Raw genomic sequence first — 17,400 nt, forward strand, 5'->3', positions numbered from 1 at the left:
TTACATGAAATCCACTGGTGGTAGATTAAGGGGGTGGGAGAAAGCAAAGCAGGGAAATCTCTGGGATTGGCTAAAAGTAAATTGGAGAGACAGGTATTTCTTTTACATAGGTGGGTACAGGATAGTCAATAGTTCACGTACAGATGTTCATCAAGGGACAAGAATAATAATAATGAGGATTCTGTACTTTCCTGCTCCAATCTGGGAAAAGGTATTACTGACATTCCAAGGATGTCATCTTAGGTGTAGAATGACAACAGACAGGCTCACTTAAGGTGAAGATTGACTTTATGAAGGAAGCTTCAGGCTAAAGCTGTGACTTCCTGCCATGACCTACCTTACTTACGAATTTTTTTATGTTCATGCCATCTTATGTAGTTATTTTCAGTCTCCTGACCTTGTCAGGTTTACCTTGTGGCCAAGAACAGCTAAAATAGTGACCAGTGCTTATTCTCATATTTGATTTGCAAACCTAACAAGGGAAAAAGTATGTCAACTCCAATTTCACAGAAGAGAAAATTGGGACTCAGTCACTTTCACAACGAATAGAAGATCACATGGTCTTTGGAAGTACAGCTTCACTTGACACTCAGGTCTTGGGCTGCCCCTTCCTCCTCTGACTTGTGCTTCTTCCACCTCTGCCCCTGACCACCTGAACATGGAGCTTTCCAAGCCAGTCTGACAAGATTGAAGTTGATGAGAACCTGCAGATGGTGAGCAACAGAAGGGCTGCCTCTGGTGTGAGTTAGATGGAGCATGTCTGCTTTTCTAGAACCGGTCAGTCCAACCCAGCATCCCAGCATGACTGTTCCACGGAGTTAAAGATTTTGTCTACAGCCCAGAAACTTCACTGCAATAGGAAGTGTGGCTATGTTTACCTCAGCAGTAAAACCCCAGTGAACCCAGCCAGGATCCTGTCCAAGGGCTGAGAGCACAACAAGGCTGGCCCAGCACTGCACAGCGGTAGTCCACAGGGCCTGTGATACGGCCTGGGGTTTTACAACTGGGCCTACGATTTAGGCCGAACACTTGGACTCTCTGAGTCTCATCTCCTTAGAAAGAGATTACACCAAGTATTTTCCCGAGAATTTTCCAGCTCCAAATTTTAAATGAAAAGCTCGTTATTTCTTTCCCATTTTATAATGTTATCCAATGCAAAACCCAGTGCTGTAGAGAAGGAAAAACGTGCTCTCTGCTATTTCCTTGGAAGAAAAATGTAGATAGAAATATCCACACTAACATCTAGAGAGGGTTTCAAGATCCAGTGATCCTAATGAATTGGAAAAGAAGCTGAAAAGGGATTATTCAATTTTGACTGAGCAGAACAATTCCTCACCTGCTTCTCACTATGTCGTGTCCTAATGATCAATTTACCAGATTACAAACATAATCTCATGGAATCTTTGCTCCATAGAGGATTAGTCTTTGCATTTCTGCAAACACACATGATTCATTTTTTCCAGCTGCAAATTTAGATAAAGGAGAAATGTTTTTAGTTGCTATTCAAGGAAAGACTATCTGGAATTTCTAAATACTGGTATGAGTCTGTGTAATATCCCCTTTGAAGTTTTATGATACTTCAGTCTCTTTCAAATATCTGCGTACCAAATCATTCCATAAAGTCCATCAGTGGATCATTTCACCAATGTAATAAAAATCACCAGTTCTTATGAGGCCACTAAAGATGGCAAGAGTATGTAATATTAACCACACATTTGGGGCTTTCCCACATGAATTACAGTCCGAGAAGAGTGGGAGTGGGTGGACTCCAGGAGAGACCCACACCGGTGGTGCTCACTGTGCTCTGGCATTGTTCACATGTGAGTGTCACAGTGGCTGCACATTTTTGACAGAAGTACTGCTGATGTACCTTTAGACATAACTGAGTTGGTGTTTGCTGCAAGCGTTATTCACATTTCCATGGTACAACCCTGAGTAACAGCACCACATACCCCTGAGCAGGTGTGGAGCTTTGAGACTGTCAGAATTCTTCCCTTGTCACACCACAGGCCCCTCGACAGCTTGCCAAAACCCTCTTAAAGGCCCCAGTCACATCTCTGTTCCTCAGGCTGTAGATGAGTGGGTTTAATAAGGGGGTGAGGATGGTATAGAAGGCAGAGAAAATCTTGTCTTTGATTGGGGTGTGGTAGGATTGGGGAAGCATATATGTGTACAGGGCAGCCCCGTAGAACAATGTCACCACCGTCATATGTGATGAACAGGTGGCAAAGGCCTTCTTCTTCCCTTCTACTGACTTCATTTGGTGCACCGTGATGAGAATCTGGGTGTAGGAAGCAGTTACCACAGAGAAGGGGATCAGAAGCATCATGACACAGCAAATGTACATCACCATTTCATAGATGACTTTGTCACCACAGGCCAGCCTCAGCATGGTGGGTGCCTCACAGAAGAAGTGATTGATCTTGTGGGAAGCGCAGAATGGGAGACTCATGGTGATAGGGGTAAGGATGAAGCTGTCCAAAGCACCTCCAAACCAAGAGCTGGCCAAGATCACCCAACAGACCCGGTGGCTCATGAGGACAGTGTATGTCAGAGGGCTGCAGATGGCCACGTAGCGGTCGTACGCCATGAGCCCCAGCAGGAAGAACTCAGCTCCCACAAAGCCCATGTAGAGAAAGAACTGGGCTGTGCAGGCCATAAAGGAGATGGTCCCCTTGCCCAGCAGGTAATCAACCAGCATCTTGGGCACAATGGTGGAGATGTACAGCATGTCAATGAAAGAGAGCTGCCTGAGCAGGAAGTACATCGGGGTGTGCAGGCGCGAGTCTCTGTAGATCAGAAAGATCATGAAACCGTTGGCCATTAGTGCCATGAAGAAGATGACACAAAGGATGCTAAAAAGGAAGCCTGAAGCTTTGCTGTGGGTGAAGAGTCCTGTGAGGGTGAAGTCACTGGAAAAGGTCTTATTGTCTCCATCCATGGTGTTGATCTGGACCTAGAGAATTAAGAAGAGAAGTGTGAAGTTAATGAAAACTGCAATAGATAAAATGAATCAATTAAAAATGCCTGTATATGCATTACTAAGTTAAAATTATTTATATGACTAATATCAAGCACTTTGTATGTGTGTTGAGAGTCAATAGGCAGCTTCTTCTTTTATGGCTATTTCTCCTTGTTGAATAGCTTTTCCAGAGTTAGGTCCCAGTGGCATGAGGATGAATGGACTTCTGTCAATTACTACTTGGCTTATGGAAGTTTAATTATTGTTGCAGAACACATGAGCCTCAGAGAGGATTTTTCACTTGCAGTTGGCTTCATTTGTTTGAAATATGGATATAACTGAAAAATACTGGATTTAATCAGTTCAAATACCCAAACAATTCAGTAAGATGTTTTATTGAATTGGGAATTTTTATCACAACTTTAAAACTGACCAGCCTCATCTAGAAATAACCAGTAAGTTGTAGTAGAACTGAAATCGAAAATGAACTGTAGTGAATTGGATCACATTGTCCAGCTGATCATTGATCCTTATTTGTTCCTTCATTTTATTTCTCATTCATTCACACAGCAGCCTTTATGTGTGGAGCTGCTGTGCCATGTTGTACACTCTCTGAAACTGCAGTAAACAGAAGAAGATATGTCTCGTGTTGTGGAAGAGAGAAAGAAAGAGGGAAAACAAATGAGATGATGGTGGTGATGGACAATGCTAGTAAGTGCTATAAGGAAAACTTTAACATGAAAATGAAAGACGACAAAAGAGTAAGCACCCTTGTGCAGATTTGAGGGAGGGTGCTCCTTAAGAATGAAGATCAAATTTAAGACCTCCAAGCTGGGAAGGATCCTGTTATGTTTAGGAGACTGCAGGTGGAGCATTATGAATGAGGTGTCAGAGGTCAAATTTTAAGGCATGTGGCCAAAGGAACGAGGTCAAAATCATTTTCTAAATATTATCAGTAGAATTGAAGTGCAGTTGACAACTTGTAAGTTTCTTTAACATTTGAACATGTGTTCATTCTGATTTATTTTGTTTACTTTTTGTACATTTGAACAATGAATTTTTTTCCCTCTTGAGTCTTTGTTTTCATGGCTTTAAAAGCTTTACAAGGGGGGAACCCCCGTCCAGGTTAGTCTGAGACAGTCCAGATTGTGCCTCCTGTCCCAGGGCCGCATCTGGTGTTGTGCATGTCCCACCCTCTTTCACTCTGAAAAGCATCCTGATTTAGTCAGTCCTGAGCTCTGGAGATGGTACCTGAATGAAGTGTCTGAAAGATCATGGAGGTAGGAGGGCAACAGGAAATGCTGCGAGGTTTCAAAGAGCAAGAGGAAACCTCACTATGGGTGCTGCATTTGCAGATTGAATGTACAATGAAAAAAAGAGAATTCCTTCCAAAAATTTCTTCCAATAAGGGACCAATGATACACTTTTTCAAAAGCCAAATATAATTTTTTAATTACAAGGACATAATAACCATTGCACACACTGAGCTGTTGAATCATAGAAAGTGGCCGGTGATGTGACTGTAAGTGTACAGAACTACGAGTCAGTTTCCTGGACTATGAACAGCATTTTGAAGTAGGGGTGCTATGGTGCCAGTTCTCTTAACTAAAATTGAAGATGTCAGCACAGTGTATTAGAAACCTAGTTTAGTAAAGTGGGAAATATGTGGACTCAAGGACAAATGCAAGCTAACTAGAAATCTAACCCTTTCCCTTCTAAGTTTATTCTAATCTTTTAATAAAATCAAAACCTAAATGGTACAGTCTTGCTTGCCAGTTTGGGAAAGGCTGAACGGGCTGGGTGGTGTGGAAGAAGGAAGGGGTGATGGGTTATTTTGTCTCTGTCATTTACAGTGCTGCTCCTTTAAGAAAGTGTTGCCATCTCACTTAATGAATGCCTAGTGATGATCTGAAGAATCAAAAGGACCTGCAGTAAAGCCAAGGGAGCGAGGAAAGACCATGATGCTGGGGGCTCTTTAGGAGAGGACAAGCATGACAGTAGTTCATCACTGCTCCCTGGGATGGAAAGAGAAGGTTACCTATAACAATTAGAAATATGGTACCAGGATGGGAAGTTACAGGAGGGGCAGGAAAGGACAGTGCTGAGGATACGAACCTGTGTCACAAGTATAGAGAATAAAATTTGAGTGGTTTTCTGAAACTGTAGAATGACAGGCATTATATGATAAAGTGGGTAAAGACAATCCAAAAACAAACTATAAATAATCAGTGGCTTTGCAAAGAGTGATTCCATAAATGTAAGAGAATCATTCAATAATACATTAAGAGAATAAACTTTTGTGAAAGGTTCAAAAACTATATATGGATAAGTTGCATGTAATAAACCATATGTCTTGGCAAATTATTTGAACTAAAAGCAATACGACAGAAAGGGAGGAGAGAGGAAGGAAGACAAAGAAAGAAGGAGGAGGAGAGAGTGAAGAAGAGAAAAACATCTAGAAGCATGCAGCTAGAATTAAACAAAAAGGAAGAAACACAATCACGTATAACAGAATAAAATTCAGACTTGCCACAAACGTCTTTTTCATCTTGATAAAATCTAAATAAAAATGAAGAAATGTATAAAATAGAAGACATTTATTGTTGGAGTTCAAGGTAAGGCTTCAGAATCAGAATTTTCCTGTGAAAATCTCTTTTCAGCACTCAAATGTGTGACCAGAGGCAACTCACTTAACTTCTTCTTGCCTTAGTTTTCCTATTTCTGTGATGACAGAAATGAAACAGGTTGCAAGGACTACATCAGTTAGTGCACATCAATTTCTTAGACCAGTAATTAAAATGTACAAAATGTTTAATAAAAGTGAATCAAACATGAATACATTCTGAGACACATTATGGGGAGTAAACACTAAGATACATCCCAATGTTTGTGCAGATGAAACAAAATTGTGAATTAAGACTAGAGAGGAGACCATATAATGTTACTAATAGTAAACACTGAATTCAGTTTAAATAGATATGTTTTAAAAGAATGTAAATATGAGGGTAAAAGGGATCAAATATATGGTGATGGAAGGAGAACTGACTCTGGGTGGTGACACAATGTATAGATGATGTAGTACAGAATTGTACACCTGAAGCCTATGTAACTTTACTAACAATTGTCACACCAATAAACTTTAATTTAAAAATAAATAAATAAATAATATAGAAAAAATAAAAATAAAAAAGAATGTAAATATGATTGCAAAATTGCATAAAATTCAAAATAATTATTAACAAAGAAAGTATGAAAATGTAATACAGGCAATCTACATCAAAACAGATTCCACTTACCTAGAATGGGAAATCAGAAAGTTACTTGCATAAGTTCATTCATTCAAAAATTTATTATCACCCATTGGTCTAGGAGCTGAAGATACATCAACAGTGTCCTCTTTCTCTCAGAGCACATATTCTCGTAGAAGTGACCAATGATAAGTACAAATATACAATTATTAAGAGTCTGCAAACTGGGGGTTATATCATAAGCACCGTGGCATGAGGAGTGCTTCTTAAAATCTCCCCTGGAAGTTACAACAAATTGAACAGCTGTAATTCAACAAAGGATAACCTAAGCAATACACAAAGACATCTGAGAAATCTGTGCATCGAATCACCTGAAGGTGGACAAATTGGCCGAGCAAGGGAGGAGGGAAGGGAGAAGTGCAGAGACATGGGCCATGGGCCATAGGACGCGTTTAGAGCTCACTGCAGTCTCAGGAGAAAGAAGAATTCAGGTTGCAGGTGCACTCCCTGAGGCCCATAGTCCTGCCTGAGGAATCAGCGTATAATACAGCTGAACTGAGTGTTCAGAGCAGAGACCTCAGAGCAAAGACTGAATACAGAAGGGTGAGAATTGTGATTTAAGCCCTCACTGCCAGACAGAAAACAAAGACACTGAAACTAGCTGACTTCCTCCTATCCCACCCAGAGCTTGCCTCTTCTCCCCCAGTGTTAGAAGTGGGTTCCAGAAGAAACTGTGTCAGATTAAAGAACAGAACATCTACAGCCATGAGAACTGGTGAGACAGTCCTGCAGCCGCAGATACATGGAGTGACTAACTCCAGTGATAGTGAAGGGACTGTAGAGGCAAGACAGCTGTGGGCTGGAAGTCATCATCGCTCGGAGCCACAAAAACACCAGCTGCTTTTCACAGCTCACCCCACCCCACTTTTCTGGGCAGATCGTTATGGGGGCAACCAGAGCTGCTGAGAAACACAATCTGTATAGGGCTGCAGGGCAGCATTGGCATATCAGAAGCTCAGAACTCTATTACCCACCACATCTTCTTATGGGAATGGTGCCCTGAGATCTAGGTGATATTCTCAGAGAGGAAAAGCCCACCTTTCAGGAAACCTCCCATTGCATGAGAAACCAGAACAGTGTAAGAGAAAATAAAATGCTACAGAATGAGAGAAAATAAAAGGCTGAAGTGAGAGAGAAAATAAAACATTCCAGCAACACCCACTGGAAAGCAAAAGAAAGATTTCTTTATATCCACCTGCTGCAGAACCCACTCCTGTGGATGCCCAGGAAGAGAAATAACAATCCATTAATTTCCATGAATAATAATTTATTAATTGCCATGACAGACTTTTTCATATCAGCCGGATGCAGAATCCACTATTATAGATGCTCAGGTAGAGAAATAATAATTCATTAATCGCCATGAATAACCGAGGTAACAAGGCAGATCAGAAAGAAAATGAAAAATCTCCAGAAAATGAACTTGAAGACATGGAAATATGTGACTTAAATGACAGAGAATTCACAATTGCAGTTCTGAAAGAACTCAACAAGATGCAAGAAAATTCAGATAGGCAGTTTAATGAACTCAGAAACAAAATCAACTAACAAAATAAATATTTTACCAAAGTGATTTAAATTTTGAAGACGAACCAAATAGAAATTCTGGAGCTGAAGAACTCAATAAAAGAAATAAAAAAATGAAACAGCCATCTTAGGAAATAGAGCTGACCAGATGGAGGAAAGAATTAGTGATATCAAAGAGAAATCTGGAAATAACACAGATGGAAGAAGAGAGAATCTTGAGAGTTAAAAGAAATGAAAGAACTCTACAAGAACTTTCTGACTCCATCAGAAAGAGCAACATAAGAAAATGGATATAACAGAAGAAGAGAGGGAGAAGGGAACAGAGAGTCTATTCAAACAAATAGTTGATGAGAACTGCCGAAACTTGTGGAAAGAACTGGATCCTTGAATCCAAAAAGCAAACAGAACACCTAATTACCTCAATCCCACAGGCCTTCCACAAGGCATATTATGTTAAAGCTGTCAAAAAATAATTACAAAGAAAGAATTCTTAAAGCAACCCTGGAATAAAAGCAGTAACCTATAAGGGAAAGCACATTAGATTATCATCAGATTTTTCAGCAGACTCTACAAGCCAAGAGGGAGTGGAATCAAATATTCAAACTATTGAAAGGGAGAAATTATCAGACAAGAATAATATATCCAGGAAAGTTATCCTTTAGACATAAAGGAAAAATAATGACAATTCCAGATATACAGAAGCTGAGAGAATTTTCCAACACATCTCCGGCATTACAGGAAATAATGAAAGAGGTTATTTGACTTAAACAAAAAAATCAAAAGAATACAAAACCATGAGAAAGATTATTAACAGAGACAAAGAAGCAGGAAGTGGCAACCCCTACACTATACATTTAAACATAACATTTAACCCCTACACTATACATTTAAACATAACATAAAGGGTAAAGAAGATAGAAACATTAAAAAAAACAGGAAAAAGAGAAGAAAAAGTCAACTTGCAACTGCAACTTAGAAATCAACTCACAGCATAAACTTGTGACAAGAAAAACATAAAAGGGGAGAGAGTAAAGGTCTGAATCTGCAAAGGGGAATGGAGATAAGATGCATGCTGAAGAAAAATGACTACTGTATATACATGAAACTTTTTTATACATAAACTTAACGTTTATGTGACACACACACAAATCCAGAAATGAGACATATAATATAAAAAGAGAAGAAACAGAGGGAAGGGTCATAGAATATCATCACACTAAAATAATAGACAGGAACCAAAAGGCAAAGAAATAACGGAGACACTGAGCTACCAGAAAACAAAAGACAGAGTTGCTATAGGAAATCCTCACATATCAATAATCACCCTAAGTGTAAGTGGACTGAACTCACCAATAAAAAAGCACAGATTGGCAGGTTGGATCAAAAAACTAAACCCAACAATATGCTGTCTCCAAGAGACACATTTCAGCTACAAGGACAAATATAGATTCAAAATTAAAGGTTGGAAAATGAAACTGCAAGTAAATGGTATTCAGAGAAAAACAGGTGTAGTAATACTTATGTATATCAGATGAAACAGACTTCAGGATAAAAAAGGTAACAAGAGACAAAGATGGGTATTTCATAAGGATAAAGGGGACAACAAGAAGACATAACAGTCATCAATATTTATGCCCCCAATATACACAAAGCAACTACTAACAGAAATAAAGGGGAAAATGGACCAAAACACAATTAAAGTAGGGGACTTAGATACGCCCTTGACAGCTATGGATAGATCATCCAAACAGAAAATAAATAAGGAAATACTACCCTTAAATGATACATTAGACCAAATGGACATAACTGACATGTATAAAGCACTTCATTCTAGAACATCAGACTATACATTCTTTTATATTGTACATGGGACATTCTCAAGGATGGATTGTATATTGGGACATAAAACTAGCCTCAGTAAATTTAAAAAGATTGAAACTATACCAAGCATAGTCTCTGATCACAAGACTTTGAAATTGGAAATCAATGGCAAAAGCAGGAGAAACCACAAATATGTAGAGATTAAACAACATACTATTAAAGAACGACTAGGTCAAAGAAGAAATAAAAGGAGAGATAAAAAAATATATCGACAAAATGAGAATGAAAATACATCCTATCAAAATTATTGGGATGCAGCGAAAGTGGCAAATAGAGGGAAATTTGTATCATTACAGGCCTATCTCAAGAAATAAGAAAAATCTCAAATAAACAACCAAACATTACATCTTAAAGAACTAGAAAATGAAGAAAAAAATGAAACCCAAAATCTGCAGAAGGAAGAAAAATAATAAAAGAATTAGAGCAGAATTAAATGAAATAAAGAATAAAAAAAAATAGAAAAAATTAATGCAACAAAGATCTAGTTCTTTGAAAAGATTAATAAAATTAACAAATCTTTGGCTAGACTCATTAAGGTAAGAGAGAAAAGACACAAATAAACAAAATCAGAAATGAAAGAGAAGTTACTACAGACACCACAGAAATACAAAGGGTCATATAAGAATATTATGAAGGACTATATCCTCACAAATTCAATAGCCTAAAAGAAATGGACAAGTTCTTAGAAACATATAACCCTCCTAGATCGAATCACGAAGAACTGAAAAATCAAAATAGACAGGTCAACAGTAAGGAAATTGAATCAGTCATCTAAAACCTTCCCAAATACAAAAGTCCAGGACCAAATGGCTTCATTAGTGAATTCTACCAAACATTTGAAGAGGACCTAATACCTGTCCTTCTCAAACTCTTCCAAAAAATTGAAGAAGAGGCAGTTCTTCCTAACTCATTTTATGAGGACAACCTTACCCTGATTCCAAAACCTGGCACAAAAAACACAAAAAAAGAAAACTACAGACCAGTATCTCTGACGAATACAGATGCAGAAATCACAAACAAAATTCTAGCAAATCAATACAACAATGTATTAAAAGATTACACATCACAGCCAAGTGGGCACAAGGGGCCAAGTTCACAGCCAAGTTCATCCCAGGGGCACAAGGATGGTTCAACATATGCAAATTGATCAATGTGATACATCACATAAACAAAATAAAGGACAAAAATCATATGATTATATCAATTGATGCAGAAAAAGCATTTGACAAGATACAACATCCATTTGTGTTTACAACGCTTAATAAAATGGGTATAGAAGGAAAATAACTTAGCATAATAAATGCCATATATGAGAAACCCTCAGCTGATATCATAATTAACAGTGAAAATTTGAAGCCGTTTGCTCTATGTTAGGGAAAAAGACAGTGTTTTCCCTATCACCTCTGCTTTTCAACATAGTATTGGAAGTCCTAGCCAGAGTAATCAGGCAAGAGAAAGAAATAAAAAGCATCCAAATTGGGAATGAAGAAGTTAACTTGTCACTTTTTGTAGATGACATGTTTCTTTATATAGAAAACCATAAAGACTCCACCAAAAAAACTATTAGAAACAATAAACGAATACAGTAAAGTTGCTGGCTACAAAATCAATGTACAAAAATCCATTGCATTCCTATATAATGACAATGAAATTTCAGAAAAAGAAATGGAAAGAAAAATTCCTTTGAAATTGCAACAAAAAGAATAAAATTCCTAACAATAAAGTTAACAAAGGATTTGAAGGACCTATACACTAAAAACTGTAAGACATTATTAAAAGAAACTGAAGAAGACACAAAGAATTGGAAAGATATTCCGTGTTCATGAATTGGAAGAATCAACATAGTTAAAATGGCCATATGACCCAAAGCAATATACAGATTTAATGCAGTCTCCATCAAAATCCTGATGGCATTTTTTAAAGAAATAGAACAAAAAGCTATCAGAATTGTATGGAACCACAAAAGACCCCGAATAGCCAAAGCAATCCTAAGAAAAAAGAACAATGCTGGAGGTATCACACTCCCTGACTTCAGCTTGTACTACAGGGCAACAATAATCTAAACTGCATGGTATTGGCAGAAAAACAGACACATAGACCAATGGAATAGAATTGAAAACACAGAAATAAACCCACGTATATTTGGGCAGATAATTTTCAACACAGGAGCCAAAAACATATAATGGAGAAATGAAACTCTGTCTAGTAAGTGGTGCTGGGTAAACTGGAGAGCCATGTGCAAAAGAATGAAACTAGACCACTACCTGTCACCATGTACCAAAATTAACTCAAAATGATCAAAGACCTAAACATAAAACCTGAAACAATGAACTGCATAGAAGAAAGCATAAGTACTAAATGCATGGACCTTGGGTTCAAAGAGAATTTTATGAATTTGATCTTCAAGGCAAGAGAAATAAAGCTAAAATAAATGAATGGTAGTATATCGAACTAAAAAGCTTCTTCACAGCAAAGGAAACAATCAACAAACAAAGAGGCAACCAACCGAATGGAAGAAGATATTAGCAAACAACGCCTCTGATAGGGGGCTAATATCCAAAATATAGAAAGAACTCACACAACTCAACAACAGAAAAACAAACAATCCAATTTAAAAAATGGGCAGAGGACCTGACACTTCTCCCAACAAAATTTACAAATGGCAACAGTTATATGAAAAAAATGCTCAACTTCACTAGCTATTAGGGTAATGCAAATCCAAAGCTACAACAAGATATCACCTCACACCTGTTAGAATATTTATAATCAACAAGACAAATAATAAGAAATGTTGGAAAGGGTGTGAAGAAAAAGGAACCCTCATACACTGTTGGTAGGGATGTAAATTGGAACAGCTGCTATGGAAAACAGTATGGAGGTTCCTCAAAAAACTGAGAAAAAATTACCATATTACCCAGCAGTCCCTCTCCTGGGTATTTATCCAAGAAATTTGAAAACATTTATCTGTAAAGATATATGTACGCTGATGTTCATTGCAGCATTATTTACAGTGGCCAAGACATGGAAACAACCAAAGTGTCCTTTGATAGATGATTGGATAATAAAAATGTGGTATATATACACAATGGAATACTATGTCATACGAAAAGATGAAATACTTCCGTTTGCAACAACATAGATGGATCTTGAGATTATTATGCTAAGCGAAATAAGTTAGACAGAAAAAGTCTGACTTCACTCATATGTGGGGTCTGAAACTGAAAGCAATAAAGGAACAAGAAAAACAAACATTGAAGCAAAAACTCACAGACACAGACAATAGTTTAGTGGTTACCAGAGGGTAAGGGGAGAGGGGTGGTAGATGAGGGTAAAGGGGATCAAATATATGGTGATGGAAGGAGAACTGACTCTGGGTGGTGAGCACACAATGTGATATACAGATGATGTATTATAAAAATGTTCACTTGAAATCTATTTAATTTTACCAACCATCGTCACCCCAATAAACTAAAAAAAGAAGTCTTCAGGCTGGTGGAGCCTAGGGAACACAGTATGGAAATCCTCAAAAACTAAAAATGGATACACCATACAACCAAGCAATTCCACTTCTGGGTATTTCTCCAAAGAAAATGAAAATAGTAATTTGAAGTTATATGTACCCCTACCTTCACTGCAGCATTATTTGAAACAGCCAAGAAATGAAAGCAAACTCAGTGCCCATCAATATACAATTGCATAAAAAAGAAGATATATATCTATCTATATAGATATATAGATATATATCTATATATATCTATCTATATAGATATACATATATCTATATCTATTATATAGATATAGATAATGGAATATTAATCTGCCATAAAAAAGAATGAAATTTTACCATTTGCAACTATATGAATGGACCTAGAGAACATTATGCTAAGTGAAATAAGTCAGACTGAGCAAAACAATACGATATGATCTCACTTATATGTGGAATCCAAAGAACACAACAAACAAAACAAAACAAAACAAAACAAAACCAGACTCATTGAAACAGAGACCAAAGGGATGGTTACCAGAAGAAAGGGGGTAAGGGATGGGTCAAAAGGTGGAGGGGAATATAATCAATAATATTGTGGTAAGTTTGCACAGTGACAGATGGTTATTAGAATTAGTGGGGTGGTCACATTGGAAGGTATAAAAATGTTGAATACTATATTGTACACCTGAATCTAATATAACCAATATATGATTATATACCAACTATACTTAAAAAAAAGCACAACATTTTTCTCTCAATAAATGAGCCAGAAAAGATAGATTTTTCACTTGTGAATGAAACAAACAGAGAACTCTAAGGATAAGAGCATGTCTAGAAAGCACTAACACAATCATTAAAAAGCATTAAAATGAGACATAAGATGTATGTGGGTTCTAAAACACTGAAAAATATGAAAGAAAAATGCATAATACAACAGTGCAGAAGGTAAAAAAAAAAGCCATATGATGAGATGATATAGAAAACAACTGTGTTAACTTTTTAAAAACATTATGGGGGATGAACCTCCTTTAAAAGTATAGGCTCACTCTTTAAGAATGCAGATCAGGGGATCCCAGGGCGGAACGGAGAGCACAGAGACCAGGAACTTGAGAGGCACGGGATTCAGCATATCCAGGGGCCAACTCCAGACCAAACCGGAGTGCTGCCGGGTTTGACCTGCAGGTCACACACCCAGAGGGGGTTCTCTGCAGGCACTGGAGCCCATAGAGGCCAAACCACATTTGAGTGGTCAACCCTCACGCAGCAGAGCGCCCTGCAGGGGGCAGAGCCAAGTCTCACAACGGGTCAGCCCAGGAGTTAACCCCACCTACTCACAAGCAAAAAGCAATTAAAAATCTTCTTGAACGGGACAGTGTACACAACACAAGAGTCACCTTTGGAGCACACGCAGAGGAGGACGACGTGGTGCGAGTCAAATATAAAGGACACATACTACATAAGATAACCTAGCAAGAACTAAGAACTCTAGGGGATCTACCTAATATATCAAAATAAACACAGTCAGCCAGAATGGGGAAACAAAGATACACGTCCCAAATAAAAGAACAGAAGAAGCCTTCACAACTGGAACCAAATGAAGCAGACGTAACCAACCTTTCAGAGACAGAGTTCAGAACACTGGTGATAAGAATGTTTAAGGAGCTTAGAGAAGACATAAAGAAGGATGTAGAAATCATAACGAACAACCAGTTAGAACTAAAGAACACAATTACCGAAATTAAGAACTCACTTGAAGGAATTACCAGCAGGTTAGATGAAGCAGAGGATCGAATCAGTGACTTAGAAGACAAGGTAGCAGAGATCACCCAAACGGAACAACAGAAAGAAAACAGAATAAGAAACAATGAGGATGGCTTAAGAGACCTCTGGGATAACATCAAGTGCAACAACATGCGCATCATAGGAATACCAGAAGGTGAAGAGAGGAAGCAAGGGATCGAGAACATATTTGAAGTAATAATGTCTGAAAACTTCCCCAACCTGATAAAGGAAACCGACATACAAGCCCAGGAAGTGCAGAGAGTTCCAAACAGGATAAACCCAAACAGGTCCACACCAAGACACATTATAGTTAAAATGGCAAAGCTTAAAGACAAAGAGAGAATCCTAAAAGCAGCAAGAGAAAGACAGCAGGTTACATACAAGGGAACTCCCGTAAGACTATCAAATGATTTTTCTACAGAAACATTGAAGGCCAGGAGGGAGTGGCAGGAGATACTCAAAGTGATGGAAAACAAAGGCCTACAACCTAGATTGCTTTATCCAGCAAGGCTATCATTTAAAGTTGATGGAGAGATAAAGAGCTTTCCAGAAAAATATAAGCTAAAGGAATTTATTACCACCAAGCCAGCATTGCAAGAAATACTAAAAGGACTTCTGTAAATAGAAGATTAAAACAACCTAACTACAAATTTAAAAATGGCAATAACTATGGACCTATCAATAATCACTTTAAATGTAAATGGATTAAATGCTCCAGTCAAGAGACATAGGGTGGCTGACTGGATAAGAAAGCAAGACCCTTGTATATGCTGTATACAAGAGACTCACCTCAGAACAAAAGACACACACAGGCTGAAAGTGAAGGGTTGGAGTAAGATATTTCATGCAAATGGAAACGAGAAAAAAGCTAGAGTTGCAATGCTTATATCTGACAAAATAGACTTTAAAATGAAGAATATATTAAAAGATAAAGATGGGCACTATATAATAATAAAGGGATCGATCCGACAAGAGGACATAACCCTAGTAAACATCTATGCACCCAACATAGGAGCACCTAAATATATAAAACAGGTACTGACTGACATAAAGACAGAGATCAACAGTAACACTACCATAGTAGGGGACTTCAACACACCTCTGACAACAAGGGATAGGTCTTCCAGACAGAAAATCAATATGGAAACAACAGCCTTAAATGATACATTGGACCACTTGGATTTAATCGATATTTTCAGAACATTTCACCCCAATGCTGCAAAATACATGTTTTTCTCAGGCGCACATGGAACATTTTCCAAGATAGACCATATGTTAGCCCACAAAACAAGTCTTGATAAATTTAAGAAAATTGAAATCATACCAATTGTCTTCTCTGATCACAATGCTATGAAATTAGAAATGAACTACAGGAAAAAAACTGGAAGACACACCAATTCATGGAGGCTGAATAACTTATTACTAAATAATGAATGGGTCAAGCAGGAGATCAAGGAAGAAATCAAAAGATATCTCGAGACAAACGAAAATGAAAACACGACGACCCAAAATCTATGGGATGCCGCGAAAGCAGTCCTAAGAGGGAAATTCATAGCTTGGCAGGCCTACCTAAAGAAACAAGAAACATCACAAATCAACAGTTTATCTTCACATTTAAGGGATTTGGAAAAAGAACAGCAAAATAAGCCCAAAGGGAGCACAAGGAAGGAGATAATAAAGATCAGAGCAGAAATAAATGAAATAGAAACCAGAAAAACATTAGAAAAGATCAATGAATCCAAGAGTTGGTTCTTAGAGAAGATAAACAAAATGGACAAACCTTTAGCCAGACTCATTAAAAAAAGAGAGAGAGGACCCAAATTAATAAAATCAGAAATGAAAGAGGAGAAGTGACAACGGACACTGCAGAAATACAAAAAGTTTTAAGAAGTTACTATGAGCAACTATTTGCCAACAAATTTGACAATCTGGAAGAAATGGACAATTTTCTAGAGGCGTACAACCTTCCAAGGCTAACTCAAGAAGAAACAGAAAACCTGAATAGACTGATTACCACCACGGAAATTGAATCAGTAATCAACAGTCTCCCAACAAACAAAAGCCCTGGACCAGATGGCTTTACAGCTGAATTTTACAAAACGTTCAAAAAAGAATTATCACCTATTCTCCTCAAGCTCTTCCAAAAAATCCAGAAGGAAGGAAGACTCCCAAACACTTTTTACGAAGCCACTATCACCCTAATCCCAAAATGAGACAAAGACAAAACTACAGGCCGATATCTCTAATGAACATAGATGCAAAAATCCTCAACAAAATATTAGCGAACAGAATTCAGCAATACATTAAAAAGATAATTCACCATGATCAAGTGGGATTCATCCCTAGTATGCAAGGGTGGTTCAACATCCGCAAATCAATTAATGTGATACACCACATTAACAAAATGAAAAATAAAAATCACATGATCATATCAATAGATGCAGAAAAAGCAT

The 17,400-nt window shown here is 37.7% G+C and overlaps 1 protein-coding gene across 1 annotated transcript; it reads right to left on the minus strand.

Moving 5' to 3' along the window:
• Positions 1-1,981: 1,981 nt before the first annotated feature.
• Positions 1,982-2,941, minus strand: LOC117017000 (olfactory receptor 2T6-like). Its single transcript, XM_033096893.1, has one exon. It carries the CDS (start codon positions 2,939-2,941, stop codon positions 1,982-1,984), a length of 960 nt encoding a protein of 319 aa, XP_032952784.1.
• Positions 2,942-17,400: the final 14,459 nt, after the last annotated feature.

Source organism: Rhinolophus ferrumequinum, chromosome 24 (assembly GCF_004115265.2).
Source record: "Rhinolophus ferrumequinum isolate MPI-CBG mRhiFer1 chromosome 24, mRhiFer1_v1.p, whole genome shotgun sequence".
NCBI classification, from domain to species: domain Eukaryota; kingdom Metazoa; phylum Chordata; class Mammalia; order Chiroptera; family Rhinolophidae; genus Rhinolophus; species Rhinolophus ferrumequinum.